Raw genomic sequence first — 18,031 nt, 5'->3', positions numbered from 1 at the left:
GGCACCAGGTGCCAGAGCATCAGGGTCCATCCCACATTAAACATCCATCCCGCACGGGTCCAAACCAGCTCAGGGCCTGCAGCTGGGGGGTCTCGGTGGATGCAGCCCCATCCCATGCGCTCCAACACAACAGGGTTCCCACCGGTGCCCCCCCAGCAGCTGCAGACCCCTAATCCCAGGCATGCTGAGGGGCTTCCAACCGCACTGCTGCCGCTCCTACCCCCCTGCCCACGACGGGTGGGTGAAGATGATGTCCTTCCTCTTGGCCCAGCGGGAGAAGATGGCTTTTTCGGTGATGAAGCGGTGCCCGGCGCGGGGGGCCTTCTCGTGCACCAGGTACATCCTGCACTCGTCCAGCCGCCCCTTCTCGAAGTAGTGGTAAGGCACACTCGAGTGGTTCTTCTCCCTGTCGGCACCGTGGGGGCTGAGCACGGTGCATCCCCCGCAGCCCCCACTGCCACCCCCAGCCCCGCACCTGCAGTAGCTGTCGCTGACCATGCCGAAGACGCAGATGTGCTCGCACAGTTCCATGGCCAGGATCATGGTGAACCACCCCGTGCTCAGGAAGGAGCCGGATTTCACCCTGCGGGGCACAGCGGTGGGATGGGGACACGCAGATGGACGGAAGCAACACGACGGGGGCACCCAGCGGGGCCACGGTACCTGTTCTTCCCTGTCTCGTTCTGGAAGACGTCGTCGCAATACTCCATCTTCTCCTCAGTCAGCGTGTAGAGCTGCAGGTAGGGGTACATCTCCAGCACCTTCAGCAGCACTCGGTACGTCGGGCCGCCCTTCTCGCGGCTCATCTTCCTGCTGGGACCCCAAATGACGTAGATGGTGTCTCGGGACTGCTGGAAGAAGTAGGGCTGGTTCCTGAGCAGCAGCGGGACGCTGGTGTGCGACACGACGCGGACGGTGCTCCGCGTGCCCACGTCCTCCTCGAAGCCGGCGGTGGGGGCGTGATTCATGCGCAGCACGCACTCCTGCTCGTCGATCGCCCGGCCCAGGTGCGATCCCAGCATCTGCCCCGAGCTGGAGACGACGGCGCAGCGGCGGCACGGAGCTCTGCGCAGCGGCTGCGGGGATACGCACCGTCAGCACCGAGGATGGGGAAAAACGAGGCGCGGGGGACGAGGCCGCCCCACGGACCGACCTTGCCGTCGGGGACGCGGCTGTAGCCCTGCAAGCTGAGCGCTGCGGGCGCGGTGTACGCGGAGCCGCCCCTCTGCCCCACGGCCTCACGGCACAGCAGCACGTAGAACACGGAGAGCGCGGCCGCGCACACCAGGACGAAGAAGACGCGGACCTGGAAGCGGAGAACCGGGGTTGCGCCGGGCTCGGCCGCGTGCCCACGTTGGATGCTGGAGGCGGCGCAGCCCGGCAGCAGAGCTCTGCGAGGAGGGAGCACCGGGCTGCCGTGACTCACTTCCTGCACGCGGCCGGAGCCCACGCGTGCGGCAGCGACCCCTCGGGTTCCACTGTCCCCGCAGCGGGGATCAAGGGGTGCCCACCCGGAGCCGCCGCACCGCAGGTATCCGGGCGCGCAGCCCCGCAGCGCTGCAGGCTCATCCCATCCATCCCCGCGGTACTCACCAGCATCTTTATCCCTCGGGGCTGGGGCGGCCGTGGGGAACTGGGGTCACAGGGAGGCTTGGGGCGTGCACCCTGCACACAGAGCGGGGTCAGCGGGGGGAGGATCGAGGCCATCATGGCTGGGGACCCCCCGGTACCCAAAGCCCGCCTCCCACACGCAGGATGCGCACCCTATGCTCAGCGTCCCCCTGGATCCTCCCACGCTCCAGACCCAACCCTCCCACGTCCCGGATCCCCTCCATGCCCGCGTTCAGGTCTCCCCCACGCCCGGTTCCCGTCCCCGTCCCGCCCCCAATCCCGTGCTCGGCGCCGGGACCCCGCCCCTCCCGGCCCCACTCACGACGCCGGGAGCCCCCGCGGGAGCTGCGGTGCAGGTACCGCTGCCCGGCCCCCAGGGCCGCCGTCGGGTCCCGCATCGCGGCCGGGCCGCGCCGGGGGCACCGCGCTGCGCTCCGCTGGAAGAACCGCGCCGGGGGGGGCGGAGCCGAGCTGCGCTGCCGGGACCGCCCCGCGCAGCGCCCCGAGAGCGGCACCGGCGCGGCGCTGCGGAGCCCGTGCCCCCACCGCCCCGAGACTCGACCCGCGCTTCCCGGTACCGACAGCCCGGCACTGATCTCAACTCCCATCGCAGTACCAAGCCCAGCACTGCCCTGTGCCCCGGTTACCTCCGCCCGAACACCCGTGCCGTGCTTCCTGGGGCGGACACACTCGGCTCCAGCCCGCCCTGTGAACCCCGCACGCATCCAGCACCTGCTCTGTGCGTCCCCGTACCGACAGACCCAATAGCGACCCCATCTCCCACACTAGAGCCCATTGCCCCCACTTCTCTCCCGCTCTCTCTTTGCACTGCGCTTCCCTCCCTGCCCTGGGATCCCCCAGATCCAGCTCCGCATCCCGGCCTCACCTCCATGCCCCACCGACGCGGTTGTTGCTGAGCTCAGTGCAGTGTTGAAAGCCCAGGGACCGTTTTGGGACCAGGACTGGAGCCTCCTGACCTGCGGTGCTGCCCGATGGCCTTACGTCAGCTACAGACAAGCTACAGGACACGTCACGCAGTGCTACCCCCCTCCCACTGCCTTGAGGTGCCCCTGGGGTTTTCCCCAGCCAGCAATAAGGAAATAAGAAAAACAAACTTGAGACTGGTTCCTACTCCCAAAGGGATTTGGCAGCGATGGAAGAGGCAGTGACAGCAGCACAGCAAGCAGGATGCAGGGAGCCACACACGAGGCTGCTTTCCATGGCTGCACCCCAGCACGTGCCTGGGCTGGGGACTCAACCCTGCGTGCTGAGAGGTGGCGAGAAGGAACAGGGGCACAGAGCCTGTGCAGGGACACGCAGCGCCACGACCTTCAGCTGGAGCACAGCCACCTCCCATCACACCAACAGGGATATTTTTAGGGACGCTGCCCTTTGCAGCAACGCAGCTCCTGCTTGTCCCACACCAGGAGCCGGACACGCAGGCAGGGCCCAGTGCCAGCAGTGTGCACTGCCTCCTGCCCTTCCCCTGCAATAAAACTCTGCACAGCTCCAGGAATTGGGCCAGGGTGATGGACTGGTCCTAGAAATTGAGATCAATGGGGACTGGGGCAATGCGCAGCAAGAGTGCACTGTCCCCAGGTCCCTGCAGGCTTGGTTTGTCCCCGCCTCAGCAGCCCCTGGGCCTGGTGCCTTCTGCAGTCACCGTGAGTGCAAGCAGCACAGCAGGGGAGAGGGCTGGAGCAGCACCTCTGCACTTGATGCGGGAGAACAAAGACCTTAGAGACCTTTATTGAGGATAAATCTAGCTCACTACAGCCACTGGGAGCTGCTGGCAGCCCGGGTCAGTGCAGGCAGTGCAGGCAGGAGCCCAGGCTGCAGCTGGCAGCTGTGTGAGAGCTGCAGTCAGTGGCAGTAGAGCCAAATGCTTCCTCTGCCACGCAGGGCGTGCTGTGTGCTCAGCTGGGTGACTGTAGGAGGGGATGTGGGTGCAGCATGTGCTCTACAAGCACAGCTCACAGGGCCCTCTTCAGCAATATGAGAGCTCACAGCACCATCATCAGCTCTTCCAGTTTAAAAAAAAAAAATAATCCCAGAAGGAATAAACTACCGTATGCAGCAAGAGCAGAGGGGAAAGATTACCCAGAGACCAAGCACCTGATGGGGGCCAGAACCGAACTCATACTCTGCAATTACAGCTGCTAAACCCTGACAGATTCCAGCCAGCAGAGCTGCTGCACATAGCCTCAGCCAGGGTGCAGATTTGTCCTAGCTGGAGCTCTGGTCCCTCTCCTGGTAAGTCCTGTAGGTCAGTTTTGCTTCCCTTTAGTCAGTAAGTTGTAAATTATGCAAGTCTGCGTCTTTGGAGGAAGGAATGTGGGAGACAGAGCAGCCAGCTTGGTGCTGCTGCTGCTTCGAGAGCGCTCTGGAGGAGGGGGCTGCTTGGTGCTGCAGGCTGGCTCCTCCAAGCCTGGTTGCTGCAGGGTGGGGGCCTTGTCTCCATCTCTCAGCTGGGCCTTCAGTCAGATTTCCTGGCAGGTTTTCTGCTCTTCCACATCACAACCATTATAAAAACACCTACCACAAGAGAGAGAGAACAGACTCAGTCAACAAATATCAAATGAAAAGCACCTTTAAAACACACGGTGAATAAAGGAACCTCAGCAGAGCACAAGAAACAATTTTAATGCCCAGAGGAACAAACAGCTGAAGTTACACGTGTGTGCACACAAATGCCTGAGCCAAATTAAGCCACTGCAGGAACCACGAGCAGCACATCACAAGTGTCTCTTCTCTCTTCCTAATTTAGAACCCTCTAATTAGAGCAACCAAAATAACACTCACCTATAAATAGCAGCAGCAGCAGCCCAGCCACCACGGGGATGATAACTGCATACTCCCTAGGCAAGAAGTACTGGTGGATGCTGTGGTCACTGCCAATGAAGGGCTGCAGAAACAGAGTGGAGCATCAGCAGGTGGCCACAACATGAGAGCAAGTCACCAACACGTGTGGCCCTGGGGTTTCAAAAGCAGATCGGAAACATGGGGCTCGAGGGGATTGCTAATAAAAGAGCGTCTGAACCTGCACGTGGTGAAGCCTCACACAGCAGCACCGCAGCTGCAGAGAATGGCCGGAAAGCGGACTCCAGTGCTCAGATGGGTGGTGAGGAGACAGCAGGAGTTCAGCCATGGTGGGCCTGGCTGTGTGGTGCTGGGCACACCAACCCCCAACCTTCTGCCTTCTTCAAGGGAAAGGTTGATGCTGCCCCCTCTCTCTCATATTGATCTTGTCATGGCTCCTTTGCTGAGAACAGCAGAAAACTTTGGATGCTAAAGTGCACTGCAATGATTCCTGCACTGTGTGAACACCTATCCCACAGCTGTGAGCACATCTAGGAGGGGAAACCAAGATCCTCAGAAAGGAAACTGTCAGAAGTTCAGTTGCAAGTCCAAGGCTGAGCTGGTGCATGGAAAACTGACGAGGAGCCATTTCTATAAAGAACACCACTAATGATCCCAGCTGCCGCATCCTGAGGAGCAGTCACACTGCCAGACTCACACTTCTCCAGAGCTCGGTGTTACTGAGCCCTTCTCCTCCCTGCTGGGCTCCAGTCTAACTGAGAAGCATTTCTCTCTATGACTCCATCTGTCACCTCCACCAGCACCATAACTCTGAAGGTGTGCACAAGGCCCTACGAGCACACAAGGGCCAGGTTTGGCTCGCCCTGACAGCCCCCGCCATCCCCACGCAGTGCAGGAGCACTGGGAGTGAAGCCAAGCTCACCGAGCCCGGGTCGGGCCAGCGCAGCTGGAGGTTGAGCGCTGTGCCACCAATGCCAGGAGGCTGTGCCCCAGCACTTCCCAGCAGGACGCCAGCACAGCGCGCTCCTTCAGCACCTCAACAAGATCTGGAGGCTTGACGTTACCAGGCCCTAAGAACTAGCGCGAGCCCCGCAGCCCCGTACCAGCACGATGATCCACAGCGTGTAGTACACGAAGAGAATGAGGCTGAAGGCTACCAGGCCGAACCCCACCGCTCGGTCCGTCGCCGTGGCCTGCAAAAGGAGAGAGATTCAGGGCTCTGTGGGAGCAGCGGGAGCGGCGCCGGCTGTCCTGCCCCGGGACAGGAGAAAGGAAGGGAGCGGAGTCCAGGCCCCGGCCCCACTCACCATGGCGACGGCCACCCCCAGCCCTTCCGCCCGCCGTTCTTCCGGGATCGGATGACCAATCAGAGCGCAGAGCTACGCCCACGTGATATCCGGGACCGGAAGAGCGCTCATCAGAAGGGGCGGGCTGAGCAGCGCGAAGCATTGTGGGAAGCACGGCTCGCCCGGAGCATGATGGGAACTGCAGTGCTCCAGCGTAGAGAAAATGGCCAAATTGTGGGAGCCCTGCAGCTCTTAGCCAACAACAAATACATTCGGAACAACAAAGAGACCGCAGCAAAACCAGAAGGCTCAGTGTGAAGTACCAAAAAAACAAACTTTATTTTCCCCCAAACCATAACAACATTTGACATTATATTGATTTCCTCATATATTTGTTATTTCTCTACGTTAGGAACCAGATACAGAAAATACAAACACGATCTGTTGAATCAAAGACGGCACAGCATTCCGTTAGAAAATGAAACAAAAAAACTAGAGGAGCGAGATAGAAATGGTGAAAAATAGTCCTTCCCAGCCCCAACTTCCCAAGAATCATCATCAAAATAGAGCAGTGGAAGTAGCTTCTCTTTCTAAACGCACTTCTGCTTTAAGAAAAAAGTTAGAGATTTATCTTTAGATTTCAAAGTAAAAAAATGTTAAACTATCTCTTCAAGAAATTTTGGAAGTTTGCATAGAGCCGTTCCCTTTCCAAAAATATCAGCCATCTCTCTATAGAATCTGATATAAATCAAGTGGCTCATCCGAACATCGCCAAGCTCAACTGACTCTCATGAAAATAAAACAGGATCTCCCCTTCCCCCCCTCCCCCCACAAAAATATGGGCTCTACCATTAATCCTTACGGTTGAGGCAAGTGAAAAGGCTCAGCCACACCTCGAGCTCAAGGCTTCACCCACCCTCGTTCATCGCCCAGCTTTTCAGCGCGGTGGTGCGGTGGGCTGATGGATGATGCAACGATTGGGGGGGAAAGGGGGGATCTGCATGCACCCCCCCGCCAGCCAGGAATTGGTTTTTCAGTACAAACACTTGCGACCAGGCAGTGTTTGCTGTAACCTGCCCCTGGGGACCAGCCTTGTCCACAGGGCTAAGTCACCAGGGCATTTAGTCAGCTAAAGCCCAGGAGGGGTGCAGGCAGGGCTGGGGGGAATTTGCAGCCCCCGGGTAAGGCAGCGAGCAGGAGAGCGAGGGGAGGGCAGGACGGCCCCTCTCCAGGAGGGGTTTCTTTCACCGAGGTGCTTTAGCGTACCTGGAGTGAGGTTTTCCCAGAGGTTCACAACAGCGTGTGCAGAGTCCAGCTGCACAGCCACCAGTTTTAAAAAGAAAATAGCAACAACAAAATAAATTAAAAAAAAAAGTCAACCCCTCCTATCAAGATTCAAATGAAAGACATTTCTTCGGGTCTCAGCCCAGTTCAGAACCCTCTAAAAACGGAAGCAAACATTAAAAAAGGACTTTAACTTTCTGCAGGGGGCAAAGAGATGTGGCAATAAGGGGGGGGAGGGGAGGGAACAGATCACAAACTTGCTGCCCATCACTTCACAGACAGCACGAATCCTCCCCCTCCCCCCATTTAAAGTGCCAACCATTCCCCAAACAAACAAAAGAAACCCCAAAAATCAGAGGAGCAACATCCTTCTCCCCCTTTGTTTTTTTCCCCACCACCATTTCCAAATGATACTCATTTCCTTCTCCAATTCACAACCAAGCCTATCCCTTTGGACATGTACTCAGTTCAAACCGGTTTTTAAAAGTTAGTAAAAAAAAAAAAAAAAAAAAAAAAACCACGACTCTGAATTTTCCAAGCCTTTGCATGAGGCTTCCACCAGAGGTCCAGGAGCCAAGAGCAGAGCCCACACGTCCTGCCTGGCCCTCAGCCTGGAGCACAGAGCCAGCTCTGCTCACCAGGGCCAGGGACGCAGGGTGTTTGTTGCCAATAAGGCCCTTTTACTTGTCTAAGTCACCTCTGAATCCCCTGAGATGGAAAACAGTGTGGGGAAGAAAGTCCTCTCTTGGCCCCCCAGGAATAAAATATCAATGAAACAACAATGCAATCAGAAAAAAAAAAAAAAGAAAAGAAAATACACCAGCCTGCTGGGTTTATAAAAAAAATTATGAACTTCAAGACAAAAAAAAAAAAACCCTAAAGGAAACTAACCAGAGGTTTGGGTCTGGAAACTGATTCACTTCTTAAATGTTCAAAATCCAACAAGGAACAGACGGCAGCAATGCCAACAAGGAGAAAGTGCGTGCAAGATGCAGCTTCCCAAGAGACCAGCACCTGGTGTGTCTGCTGCTGGCCAGGGGCAGAGCAACAGCCTCAGGTGGGGGCTGGAGACAGAAGCAGGCTGCTCCTTCCTCCTTTGCATGGCTCCATCCTGGGCACTCCAGCCCCATCTGTGCTGTATTAGGCTCAATGACAAGGGCTGCCCTTCTTGTTCAAAATGAGGGGTGGGAAAGCTAAAAAGCTACATACAGACCAGGACCTGTGCAGTCAATAACAATGTAGAACAAGAAAGACATACCCCATGAGACACAGTTATCCAAAATGCAAGCAGTGATGTGCCAAGCTGCTGGAAGAGAAGCCAGAGACGCTTCCAGGTTGGCCACAATTACATGATGGAGCAGGTTACAACTCTGCCAGCCTGGGAAGCTTTGTGTATGGCTCAGCTCTTTTTGCTTTGCTGGAAAGAGATCCCTCCTCTGTCCCACAGTGGATTTCACAGCATGCCTAGCTGCTGGTGTCTCAGGGCAGCAGACTCCTGCCAATCGAAGCCCAGAAGAAAACGCTTGGTTCCCAATTGCTCTGACAGTAACTGTCATTGTTTTCCACGTGAATAGAAGCAAAGCAGGAGAACTGAGATGTGTTTGGCCTCTTTCCTGACTTATTTTTGCCTTTTTCAAGTTCTGGTTGCTGCTGTTGCAACTCTGGCAGTGCCCCAGACCTCATTTCCAGCAGGTGCCGTGTTGGGAGCAGCTGGACAGCCAGCTCCCACCGTTACCTGCAGGCTAGGCAAGAACACACAGTGCTGTTTGTATACTTCTGCCCTTGCACTGACCTGACCAGAGAATCAGGCGAGGCCCAGCTTTCTGGCAGAGCCCCAGGAAAGAAGAAAAGCAGACAGCTCTCCCCTTCCTGCACACATGCAGAAGCCCTGGAACAGGGCAACTCTCACCCAGAGCAAGCAGGAAGCTCACCAGCCTGCAAGCGAGTGCCAAACCTACAGTCTGAGATCACAGTTAAAACAACAGAAAGTGTGAAAGAGCTTTTGTTTCAGACAGAATCAAAAGATCCAATATCACTTCCCTACATCAAACCAAACCTAAGTGTTTTCCGTACCCCTTGTAACCGTAATCCCAATTTAATTCCCTTTGAAGGGAAAGGGGTGAAGAAGACCTATATCTTATGCATGGTCATTCCAAACACAGAAAGAAGCCTCCTGACTTAAGGAGAGAAACTATTAAAACACAGTAAGCAGCTGTACAGTTCTGCCTCGCAGCCTAGCACCCTCCCCATACAGCCATCCTTAGCTGGCAGGGCGAAAAATATCAAGGCCCTTTCATTCCTCATCTCCCATTCTGCCAAATTCCCTTTTCCAGTAGCTCATCTGCATGCATTCTGGCCCCAGAGACCACTATTAATCCTTTTTTTTTTTTTTTTTTTTTTTGTCCTTTTAAAAAGGCTTTACGATAAGAATTTGAACAACAGTGTGATCAGTTACAAGTCTTTCCTCGCTGAATGAAACAAGAGTGTGCCTGTGAGAGCGTGCACGCACACGTGTGTCAGAGAAGGGCATGTTCTGACCATGCCAGCATCGTGCTGTGCCATTTCTCAAAGTGCACGGCTGCTGAGTGCTACTACAGAACACTGGCAAAAGAGGAAAGGATACTACACAGAAATAGCTTACAGGGCGCGAGTCTCCGTACAGGAAAGGCTGAAAGCACAGCCTGCTGACAGCCCGTGGCTGCATAGATCCTCATCTGCAATTCAGCTGCCAGGAGAATCTATAAGTGAGAGCTGAAAGGGACTGGCGTCTCTGCTGCTCACATCGAGGAGAAGAGGCAGCCGAAGAGTCAAACAACTGCAGAAAAACCCGAAGAAGAGCAATTGAAAGATCAACCAGAAAAGCTTGAAACCTTGTCAGAAAAATCGACTCTTCACTGAGTGGGTAAGAACAGCTGCTGTAGAGAGAACAGCAGAAGATATCCCATCCCATCTACCTTTGAAGGCGAAGGTGGCGGGTTTATCTCGCCCTACAGGCAGAGCTTCTCTCCAGCCCCAGAAAGAACCAGCTCAGGCATAGACTCCTACTGACAGATCAAGAAAGGACAACCAGCACCAATTACCTTACTGGCCCAAGCCAAGAGAGGCAATTGTTAACCACCAAACCAACGAGGCCACCACAGACAACGGCATCCCGCTCCGGCCCAGGGGATGGTCATCAGGTAATGAGAATCTTTTCACAGTCCAAGAAGGGCAATTCCCTTCCTAAGCCAAAAAGGAGGCATTGTATTCCAAGATCCAACAGTGATTATTTGCTGAATCAGTCCAGCAAACATGGATTATTTGCCTTGAACAGCAGAAACAAGCCTCCTCCAGGTAAAATCTGGAACCTCTAAAGTGCTCCTGCTAATGCTAATTGATGAACACTGCCCTTCCATGCCCAGCAGTGGAAGGGTGCAATACAGTTAGTGGTATAACAAGCACTAGCATTTAACCATTTATCAACTCCCATCTGGATTGTGGTAATTTTCTGAAATGCACTTTTGGGAGATAATTCCTATGAGAAAAAAAATTTGGGGGGTTTTAAGTGTAGGAAGGTGAAGTGTACACCACTGCATACCTTGTTCAACAAAACTGTTGCCTTGGAAGGTGATGCTCCCTTGCAGTCAACGGAAAAAAGCATCCTGCAAGTAACCATTTCACCGTGTCATCAACAAGCAGCTCTTGGTTTGGTTAGAATGGTTCCCCCCCAAGTGGTTTGAAGAGTTCACAGTGGCATAACCCAATGTTTTGGGGAGACAAGCTGAGAAATCCCCCGTTGCAAATGGATGGGTGTAGTGAGGGATGCAGAAGAGCAACATGCTCTAGGACTAAGGATAAGTCCAGCAGACACTTTGCGTCTGTTTGCAATCGGGGAGGGCAGGCACTGGAACAATTGGGAAGTGAAGGAGGGTTCTGCCAACACAGGGAAAGTGCATGATCTGGAGTGGTCTCAGAGTAGTTCTGCAGTGCAAACATATGGGTAGGGGCACGGAGAAATCCCTTCTGGAATGCTGCATGAAGAGAGGTAAAGGTTGGCATCCATGTGGCAGCGGATTGGGTAGGGGGCCTGTTTCCAGCAGCTCTACCCTGTTCTTCACATTTAGTGGGTTTCAATCACCACTGGCTCGTAAACTCCGGATGAGACCCTGAGGACGCAGAGGAGAAGATGAGAAAGCCAAGTTATTTTCCCATTACTTAATGCAAACAAGTTTGTATTCAGAGCTTTCCTCTCATGAACACTGTCCTCTAACCTCACACAAAACACTGACAATAACTAGTCAATCTGGTGGGAGGTCAACCCACGTAACACAAAACAGACAGCGACATGCAAACTAACCCTAGAGCTTGAAAGAGTTGGGTCAAACAAATCCTTTCAGAGGACAGAAGGAAAGGGCTTGGGTGGAACATACAGTGCAAAGAACAAGCATTCCTGACTCTGCTCCCAATTTTGCCACCAACTTGACACATCTTTGTGTTTGCCACTATTGTTTTTTGTACTACAAAAAAATGCTACAAAACTTAAAAGAAAACCAAAAAGCACAACTAGTCAATACACTGTAGTAAGGGCTATTGTGCCAAGACAAAGTTTTATTCTCCAGAAGTCTGTATTGAGAGCAGAAGCCCACAGCACGGATGGAGGGGTAGGGAAAAGGGAGCTGCAGTTCTGCTGCAGTCCAGCAGGAGGCAAAACTGCCTGCGAGTGCAAGACCCAACAGGAACCAACCTTCACCATTGTGTCCTTTCACTCCTCACTGATTTCCGTTCTTGGATCTAAAAACTAGGATCAAATTCTCTCTCCAGTTTTCCACTGAGAACTGCATTCACACTCCAGTGCAGCTGTAGACTGTCACCAGAGAGATCCCAGGGGAACGAATGTGGGAATAAAGCCACCATGGCACATGATGTTTAGAAATCTCTTCTGTTGCAAAGGTGACAGTTTTCTGCGCACCCAGAGCTAACTAATCTCTGTCTGACTGTCTGCAGTCCTTTCAGGAAACCTACCTGTTTCCCAGCTGAATACCACTCAGTGTAGTTGTTCCATCTCTGCTCACAAACAACCGCAGGTTGCTGTCTGCAGATAGAAAGGGAAGTAGGACATCAAAGTACAGAACTACTGATGGTTGCCAGGTTCTCCTCTCCCAGCTGCATTACAGAATGTTCAGCATAGGAACAAGTGCATTTCTGTGAATCCACATGCACACTATATGTTGTTCCCATAGCAATAGGATCCCTAAGAGTTCCTCCTGCTTTAAAAGGGAGCCTCATATACAAATCAAGCTAAGAAAAAAGAGCAATTTTTCCCCCTCTCACCCTTATGTTTAAGTTACTGTTTTACCTTTGCTGTGGTCTGTAGAACAGTGGCAAGCACTGTTCCCAAATTGATGCACAGCTCTCAAATCTACAGTTTACTACCATAGAAACACCTAGCAACCACTGAAAGAAATTTCTGTCAAAGGGGAGAGTCTGTGGCAGACCAAATCTGGCTGTGTACAAGGTTGGCAGCTTTGCTAAGGAAACAGCCAAGACTTCCCCTCTTGAGATTCATGCTCTCACCTTCAGTATTGCTGACATCTGTGAAGTCCTGACTCTGCATTATCTTCTCCACTATATCATCTGCATCGATCCTGGTGTCATCCACTCGCGTTGGGTGACTCTCCACTGAATCCTTTTTCCTCCTGGGGAAAGAAAATCAAGGGAAAAAATCAGCCTTTAACGGTGGACATTTAAACACTCCTTTTAGGAACAATCCTTCTCCCAGGAGCTAATTCCAACCTAACGCTGCCTGAAGACCAGAGAGTAGATTCCATCTCAACTTCCCACAGACGGGGCTTGGCACCGCAGTCACCTACCGGGAGGGTCTGTCCAGCAGAAGAGCCGGTCTGGGGGGGCGAGGTGGCTTCTCTAGTTTGTGTTCCCGCTCTCCCTCAGGGCACTCCACTGTCATACTCAGCCCCCCAGACGCACTGCTGCTGGTGGAGGTGTTCCGGCGATGGGTCAAGTCAGACATGCTGGAAGAACGGGAGTGCTCCGTGCTGTAACCTGCAAACACAGCGGGATTTCAAGCACACCTCCCCTCCTTCCTGAACGCAGAGTTAACACACAGCGCAGGTTCTGCTCTTGTATACTGAGGTTTACACATACATCTATGAACTTATTTGCAGAGACTGAAGCTCTGATATTACAGAGCTGGGTAAGAGATAAGGCTGCAAGTCACTCTCACAAGAGCTTGCTGCAGCAAAGAAAAGGATGGGTCCGGTGACGGCACAGCCATGTGGATCAATAGTTACCAGAGATCTTGGACTGCTGGCTGGCATAGCTGGAGTTCCGTGAGTGCCCTGAGTGGAAGACTTCCTCTGGGCTGGACAGATTCTGATCTGGTTCTTCAGGGACACCTGCTGAGAAACAAGGCACTCCAGTTACACCACAACCACATGGGTGCACTGCCCGCAGCCTTAGACTAGATGCTGATCCTGGGCCACTAGATTAAGGGAAGTGAAAGTCTGTTGGTAGAAGCTTGTTGTACAGGCTAGCAAAGAGCTTACATGCACTTTGGAACTAGGGATGACAACAATAGTTTCCTCTGTTAAGTTCATCATTAATTCTAGTACCCAGTGCCTGAATTAACCTGGGCCTTGAAGGACCTAGAAGGACAGTGTCCAGAGGTTAATGATTTTAACTACAGATAGCTAACAGCATGAAAGTATCAAATGGCCACCATCAGTAAAGTATTACAATTTCTGTTTGGGTGCTTCTCCTGTTATGGCTTTTGTTCTGCTATTACTGGTGAGCCCACACCATTTAAATCATATCTGAGCTCGGTACAGAAAACCTCTATTTCTTCGCCCTTGCCCCAGCTTGCCTCTCTTGCAACAAGTTTATCTGAAAGTGTGCAAGTGTAACATGCTGGCAAGCTTTTTAAGAGCAGCACCTGCTTGCTGTGCTGTCACTGAGGTGATGTGACCAGAGCTCTACTTCTGTGCAGCATCTGCCTGCACATTTAGAGTGCACTGGGAAGAAAAAAAGCAACAGGAAAACGCAGTGTCCTTGAAAATGGGCTCATACAGAAGCCAAAGAACTCTGCATCAGCAGCTGGATCAAGGCCATCAGATCTCAAACCAACCTCTAAAACCTTCAAAGCTTTTCTAGAAGAGTAGCTGAGTGGAGAACAATGGTAAGTGTCATTGAACACAATGGAAGGCAGAGATGAACGCGATACATTAATTATTAATTCCTCAGGAAAAAGAACAGATTGCTTTATCTCCACTAACAGAGGTATGGATGCGGCAAAGATTCATGCTGCTTCTCCTCAGACCCACTTACTAAGAGTTTTGTTTTCCTTGAATTTCTTAAATGAGTTGAGAGCAATGAAAATGGGTTTGAAAAGTCATGAAATATTAAAGAACTTCCCCGCTTGCAATTGCTGGGAAAAAGAAGAGCAAGCATCCAAGTACAACTAAACACTGCATGGCTCCAGGATGGGCATTCCTACCTGAGCTGAGAATGGTTGCTCTTGGCTTGGTCTGACGCAGAGAACCAATTGTGGCTGAACTGCTGTTGCTGCTTGTGGTTCCCTCACCCTTGCAGGTAAGCTGCAGGGTAGAGTCCTGCCCTGGTATGGTGATGGATTTGGCAGTGGAAGGCGGCCTGTAATCAGAAGAGAAGTGTTACAAGCTGTGAGGCAGGGCCTGGGGATCATCCCATCACTGGGCAGACTCACTGAGCCAAGAGGATCCCCTCAGCCTGCCCCCATCCTCACAAGGAAGGAGGGAAGCTGGCAGCCTCTCTGACCAGTATAACATTTGCTGCTTCCTCCCTTCTCCCCCACTCCCTTGCTATATGCAATATTTAGGTCTTCCCCATCTCATAATGCACCTGGACTGCAGATGCAGCATTTTACAAACTGCTGATTACAAGGAAAAGCAAGTTTTTGATGTAAATTAAGGCAAAAATGGAGCACTCCATCATTTATGCAGGATAACCTCACTGTCCTCCAGGAAACTATCCAGAGCTGCCCTTTTCCCCCAGCACATGTTCCAGCAGCCAGTCAGCTTCACAAACAGGAACCAGTTTGCTTTTGTCCAGCTCTAAATTCCAGCACCCTTCTGTTACATCTTTCTGGCTCAGGTCAGAGAGAAGCCTTTTATCCCCCATCCCCTATGAGAGCACTTTTACAGTGTTTCAATAACCTTTCCATTTTTCAATCTGATGATTTTCAGTGAGACTAAAGTATTTTTACAGCTGTCAAAATTATTTTTCTGGTTATTTTGTGTGCTCCCAACATCCCTTTGTAAATGCTGGCTCCAGGATAGAACTGCAAGTGCCTGGAGCCCCCTCCCTTCCTCCAGAAGTGTTTTTGAGTAGAAGCCATGGCATGTGCAGCATGGCAAGGTTAATATTCCTGTTGGAGCCCTAACTTCCTTACAGCCTGACATCTGAACTGCAACCAATGGATTACAGCACGCTTTTTAAGCAAGGAGTGAGAAAGAAAAACTTCTATTTGTCTCGCTTGGAACTCTGAGGCCAATGAGGGTAGGTGCTACATGAGAGGATCCTTCCAGTGTTTTGGGAGAAAATACTGAAGACATTTCTTATGGCAGCCAGAGAGCTGTAAAGGTACCAGGAAACCCACAGCATGCCATCCCCAGGGGAAAGCAAACTAACGAAAAATAACAGACAAACAGAAGACAAACAATAACCACCACAAAGCCTCCTTCCTAATTGCATTATCAGTGATTTACATGCAGCTAGGTACTTCAGGGACTCTGTTTCACAGGTTAACAAAGCCCTTACTGCCTTCATCAAGCAAGCTGTTCCTGCAGCAGCTGCCAGGTCAGGCAAGCAGCCCGTGCTCCCCTCTGTACGGCACCCAGGAGAAGCTCTGCTCTGCTGCAGAAAGCAAGTGCTCAGTGAGCACATTCAGGAGTGATTTCCCAGCACAGTTTAATTCTTGCCTAATCCTCTAATGAGTGTCATTTCTCAAAAGCTCTCCCCATCAAGGACTATTCTACATGCAAAGCTTCCATTTTTAGACATTTGCACATCATCACCATATAAAGAAATAGGATGACTGCAAAAATCCTTTAAGAAAGTAAGGAGGTTTGACCTTCAGACTGACCCTACTTCTATTAAATTGATATTTATATTCCATTCTGCATAATTTTCAGGCAAAGCAGTGGGGGCTTGCTTCCACAAAAGCAGCAGGTATTTTTGTCAAACGTTACTGTCAGACATTATTTCAATTTATCATTGAAACTAATCCTGGTAACCTGGACTTAAAACATCTGTCACTGTTAAAAGTGGGTTAACATACTCAAATTTTCCTCCAGAAGCCTTTTTTTTCCCCCAGAATCAGATGGTACTGCATTTATGGGTTGAAAGCGTCTCTGCTACACTGTGGAAAGGTGTTAACAAAATAAAAACTACATCAAGAGGTACGTGGCACTTTACAACCATGCAAGCTAATTTATGCACTTCAAGCTAGCTCCTCAAATCAGACCTATCATAGTCAGCCTAGAATGTTACTGCTACAAGAGATGACCTTAAGGAAAAGCCTTCTTCTCTCACACTGTGGAGTCAGCACAAAACAACCAAACATACAGCAGTCCTGTGTACAGCCACATGCCTTACAGCACACTGCTGCAGGCTGGCCCAGATTGCAGAGCCTTGCAACCTTATACTGCAGTATAAAGGCACATGGTACTGCTGCATCTGCTAACTGATGCTCCAACAATTGTTGAGCAAACAACTGCATCACAGCTTCATTGTATTGCTTCTTTCTTATCACAATGGACTTAAAGAAGCATGGTGACAGTTTCTCTCCTAATCAGTACAAATTATGAACGTAGGTCCCTCTGGAAGAGCAGAGAAACTGAGATGTTTCAGCTTTGCAGTATTTTTGTTGCTGTTTCAACTCAACATCTTTATCTTGCATGGTATGCACTAAAATATGCTTGTTCCCAAGATTGTTTTCTTCACTGACCTTTCCTTTCTCAGAGGTCACCAAAACCATCCCCAGAGCTGTGAGAAACTCCATCTTTCGTGCACAACACCACTTAACCAACATTAAGAAACTGAAAATGCTATATGCAAACAAACCCATTTCTTTTCCCAGGGAAAAAAGGAGAAAAAAAGCCCTAACCAAGGCAATCCCCAGTGCAAGGGATCCAGAAATTCAGTTTGAGTTTAAAAGGAAAATCTGAAAAAACACTTCACCCTCATGTCATCTCACAGAGCAGCAGGGAAAACTGACTGACAAACACACACACATACACACACACACAAACACACACATACACACACACACACGAAGCTTTTGCAGTCACCCCTTGCATCTCCCAACAGTCACAGATGTTACCACTGGCTTTGAAATCCAGGATTCCCCTACCCTACAGTAGATTCTTCCTTTTTATAGCTTGGAAGGCAGAGCAGAGAACAAATGAATCAAGAATACAGCTCAGTTGTGCTATTCTAGCTGGTTCAACAGTCTAGACCACCAGTTTCAAGCTCTCCCCTGTATCTTCTAATCTCAAGGACACCTTTTTCCTCTCCCCAGCAATTTTAGTTTCCAGCAGAAAACAGGAAAAGCACATGGTGTTCTGGTCTCCCAAAACAAGGTAAGTACTCAGAAACTCACGTTTTGAAGCAGGGGTCCCCTGAGAGCAGGGACATCCCGATCGTGACCTGGAGAGAGGGAACAAAGCACATCATCAGCCATAGTGCCCAGAGCTCCTTGCTTCAGGAGGAGGCCAAGGGCTAGGAGTAAAGCTTACTGAGACCTACCTCCTCTCAAAAGGAGATCAGCTTCAGGAATTTAGCAAGGTATTCCCTCCTTCCCTCCCTCCCCAGAGGGCTGGCATCAATATCTGCAGGTTGCAGTGGCTCAGCAGGAGGCAGGTTGGCAACCCTGACCATGCACTTTATCTTTTTCCCTGTTTTTGCTTTCTTTGATGACACAGAATGCTATTGAGGCTCATCACTTGTCCAAATGGATGCCAGTGTATCAAAGGGTGACTCTGATAGTGACAAGCTTC

General features: G+C 51.4%; 3 protein-coding genes across 3 annotated transcripts in view; all 3 read right to left on the bottom strand.

Annotated features, from left to right (window-relative positions):
• Positions 1 to 216: 216 nt before the first annotated feature.
• ST6GALNAC4 (ST6 N-acetylgalactosaminide alpha-2,6-sialyltransferase 4) lies at positions 217 to 2,219 on the bottom strand (the record flags this gene model as incomplete). The annotated part of the gene is made up of 6 exons (XM_079544695.1): positions 217 to 406; positions 476 to 583; positions 664 to 1,076; positions 1,154 to 1,306; positions 1,594 to 1,665; positions 1,731 to 2,219. The coding sequence occupies 6 exons, from the start codon at positions 2,217 to 2,219 to the stop codon at positions 217 to 219; spliced, it is 1,425 nt and encodes a 474-aa protein (XP_079400821.1).
• Positions 2,220 to 4,087: 1,868 nt separating this feature from the next.
• Positions 4,088 to 6,643, bottom strand: DPM2 (dolichyl-phosphate mannosyltransferase subunit 2, regulatory; the record flags this gene model as incomplete). Its single annotated transcript, XM_079544694.1, has 5 exons — positions 4,088 to 4,146; positions 4,414 to 4,516; positions 5,535 to 5,624; positions 5,739 to 5,776; positions 6,634 to 6,643. The coding sequence occupies 5 exons, from the start codon at positions 6,641 to 6,643 to the stop codon at positions 4,088 to 4,090; spliced, it is 300 nt and encodes a 99-aa protein (XP_079400820.1).
• A 4,457-nt stretch (positions 6,644 to 11,100) lies between these two features.
• Positions 11,101 to 18,031, bottom strand: part of EEIG1 (estrogen-induced osteoclastogenesis regulator 1) — a gene marked incomplete at both ends in the record, with an annotated part of 28,801 nt that continues 21,870 nt past the window's right edge. Inside the window, 7 exons of the mRNA XM_079544596.1 lie at positions 11,101 to 11,146; positions 12,003 to 12,072; positions 12,555 to 12,676; positions 12,851 to 13,040; positions 13,289 to 13,393; positions 14,491 to 14,645; positions 17,635 to 17,681. Of these exons, the coding sequence (XP_079400722.1) occupies positions 11,101 to 11,146; positions 12,003 to 12,072; positions 12,555 to 12,676; positions 12,851 to 13,040; positions 13,289 to 13,393; positions 14,491 to 14,645; positions 17,635 to 17,681 (735 nt within the window). The remainder of the gene's footprint in view (positions 11,147 to 12,002; positions 12,073 to 12,554; positions 12,677 to 12,850; positions 13,041 to 13,288; positions 13,394 to 14,490; positions 14,646 to 17,634; positions 17,682 to 18,031) is intronic.

This window comes from Tetrao urogallus, assembly GCF_951394365.1.
Source record: "Tetrao urogallus genome assembly, chromosome: 19".
NCBI classification, from domain to species: domain Eukaryota; kingdom Metazoa; phylum Chordata; class Aves; order Galliformes; family Phasianidae; genus Tetrao; species Tetrao urogallus.
This window is presented reverse-complemented; position numbering and strand designations above follow the sequence as displayed.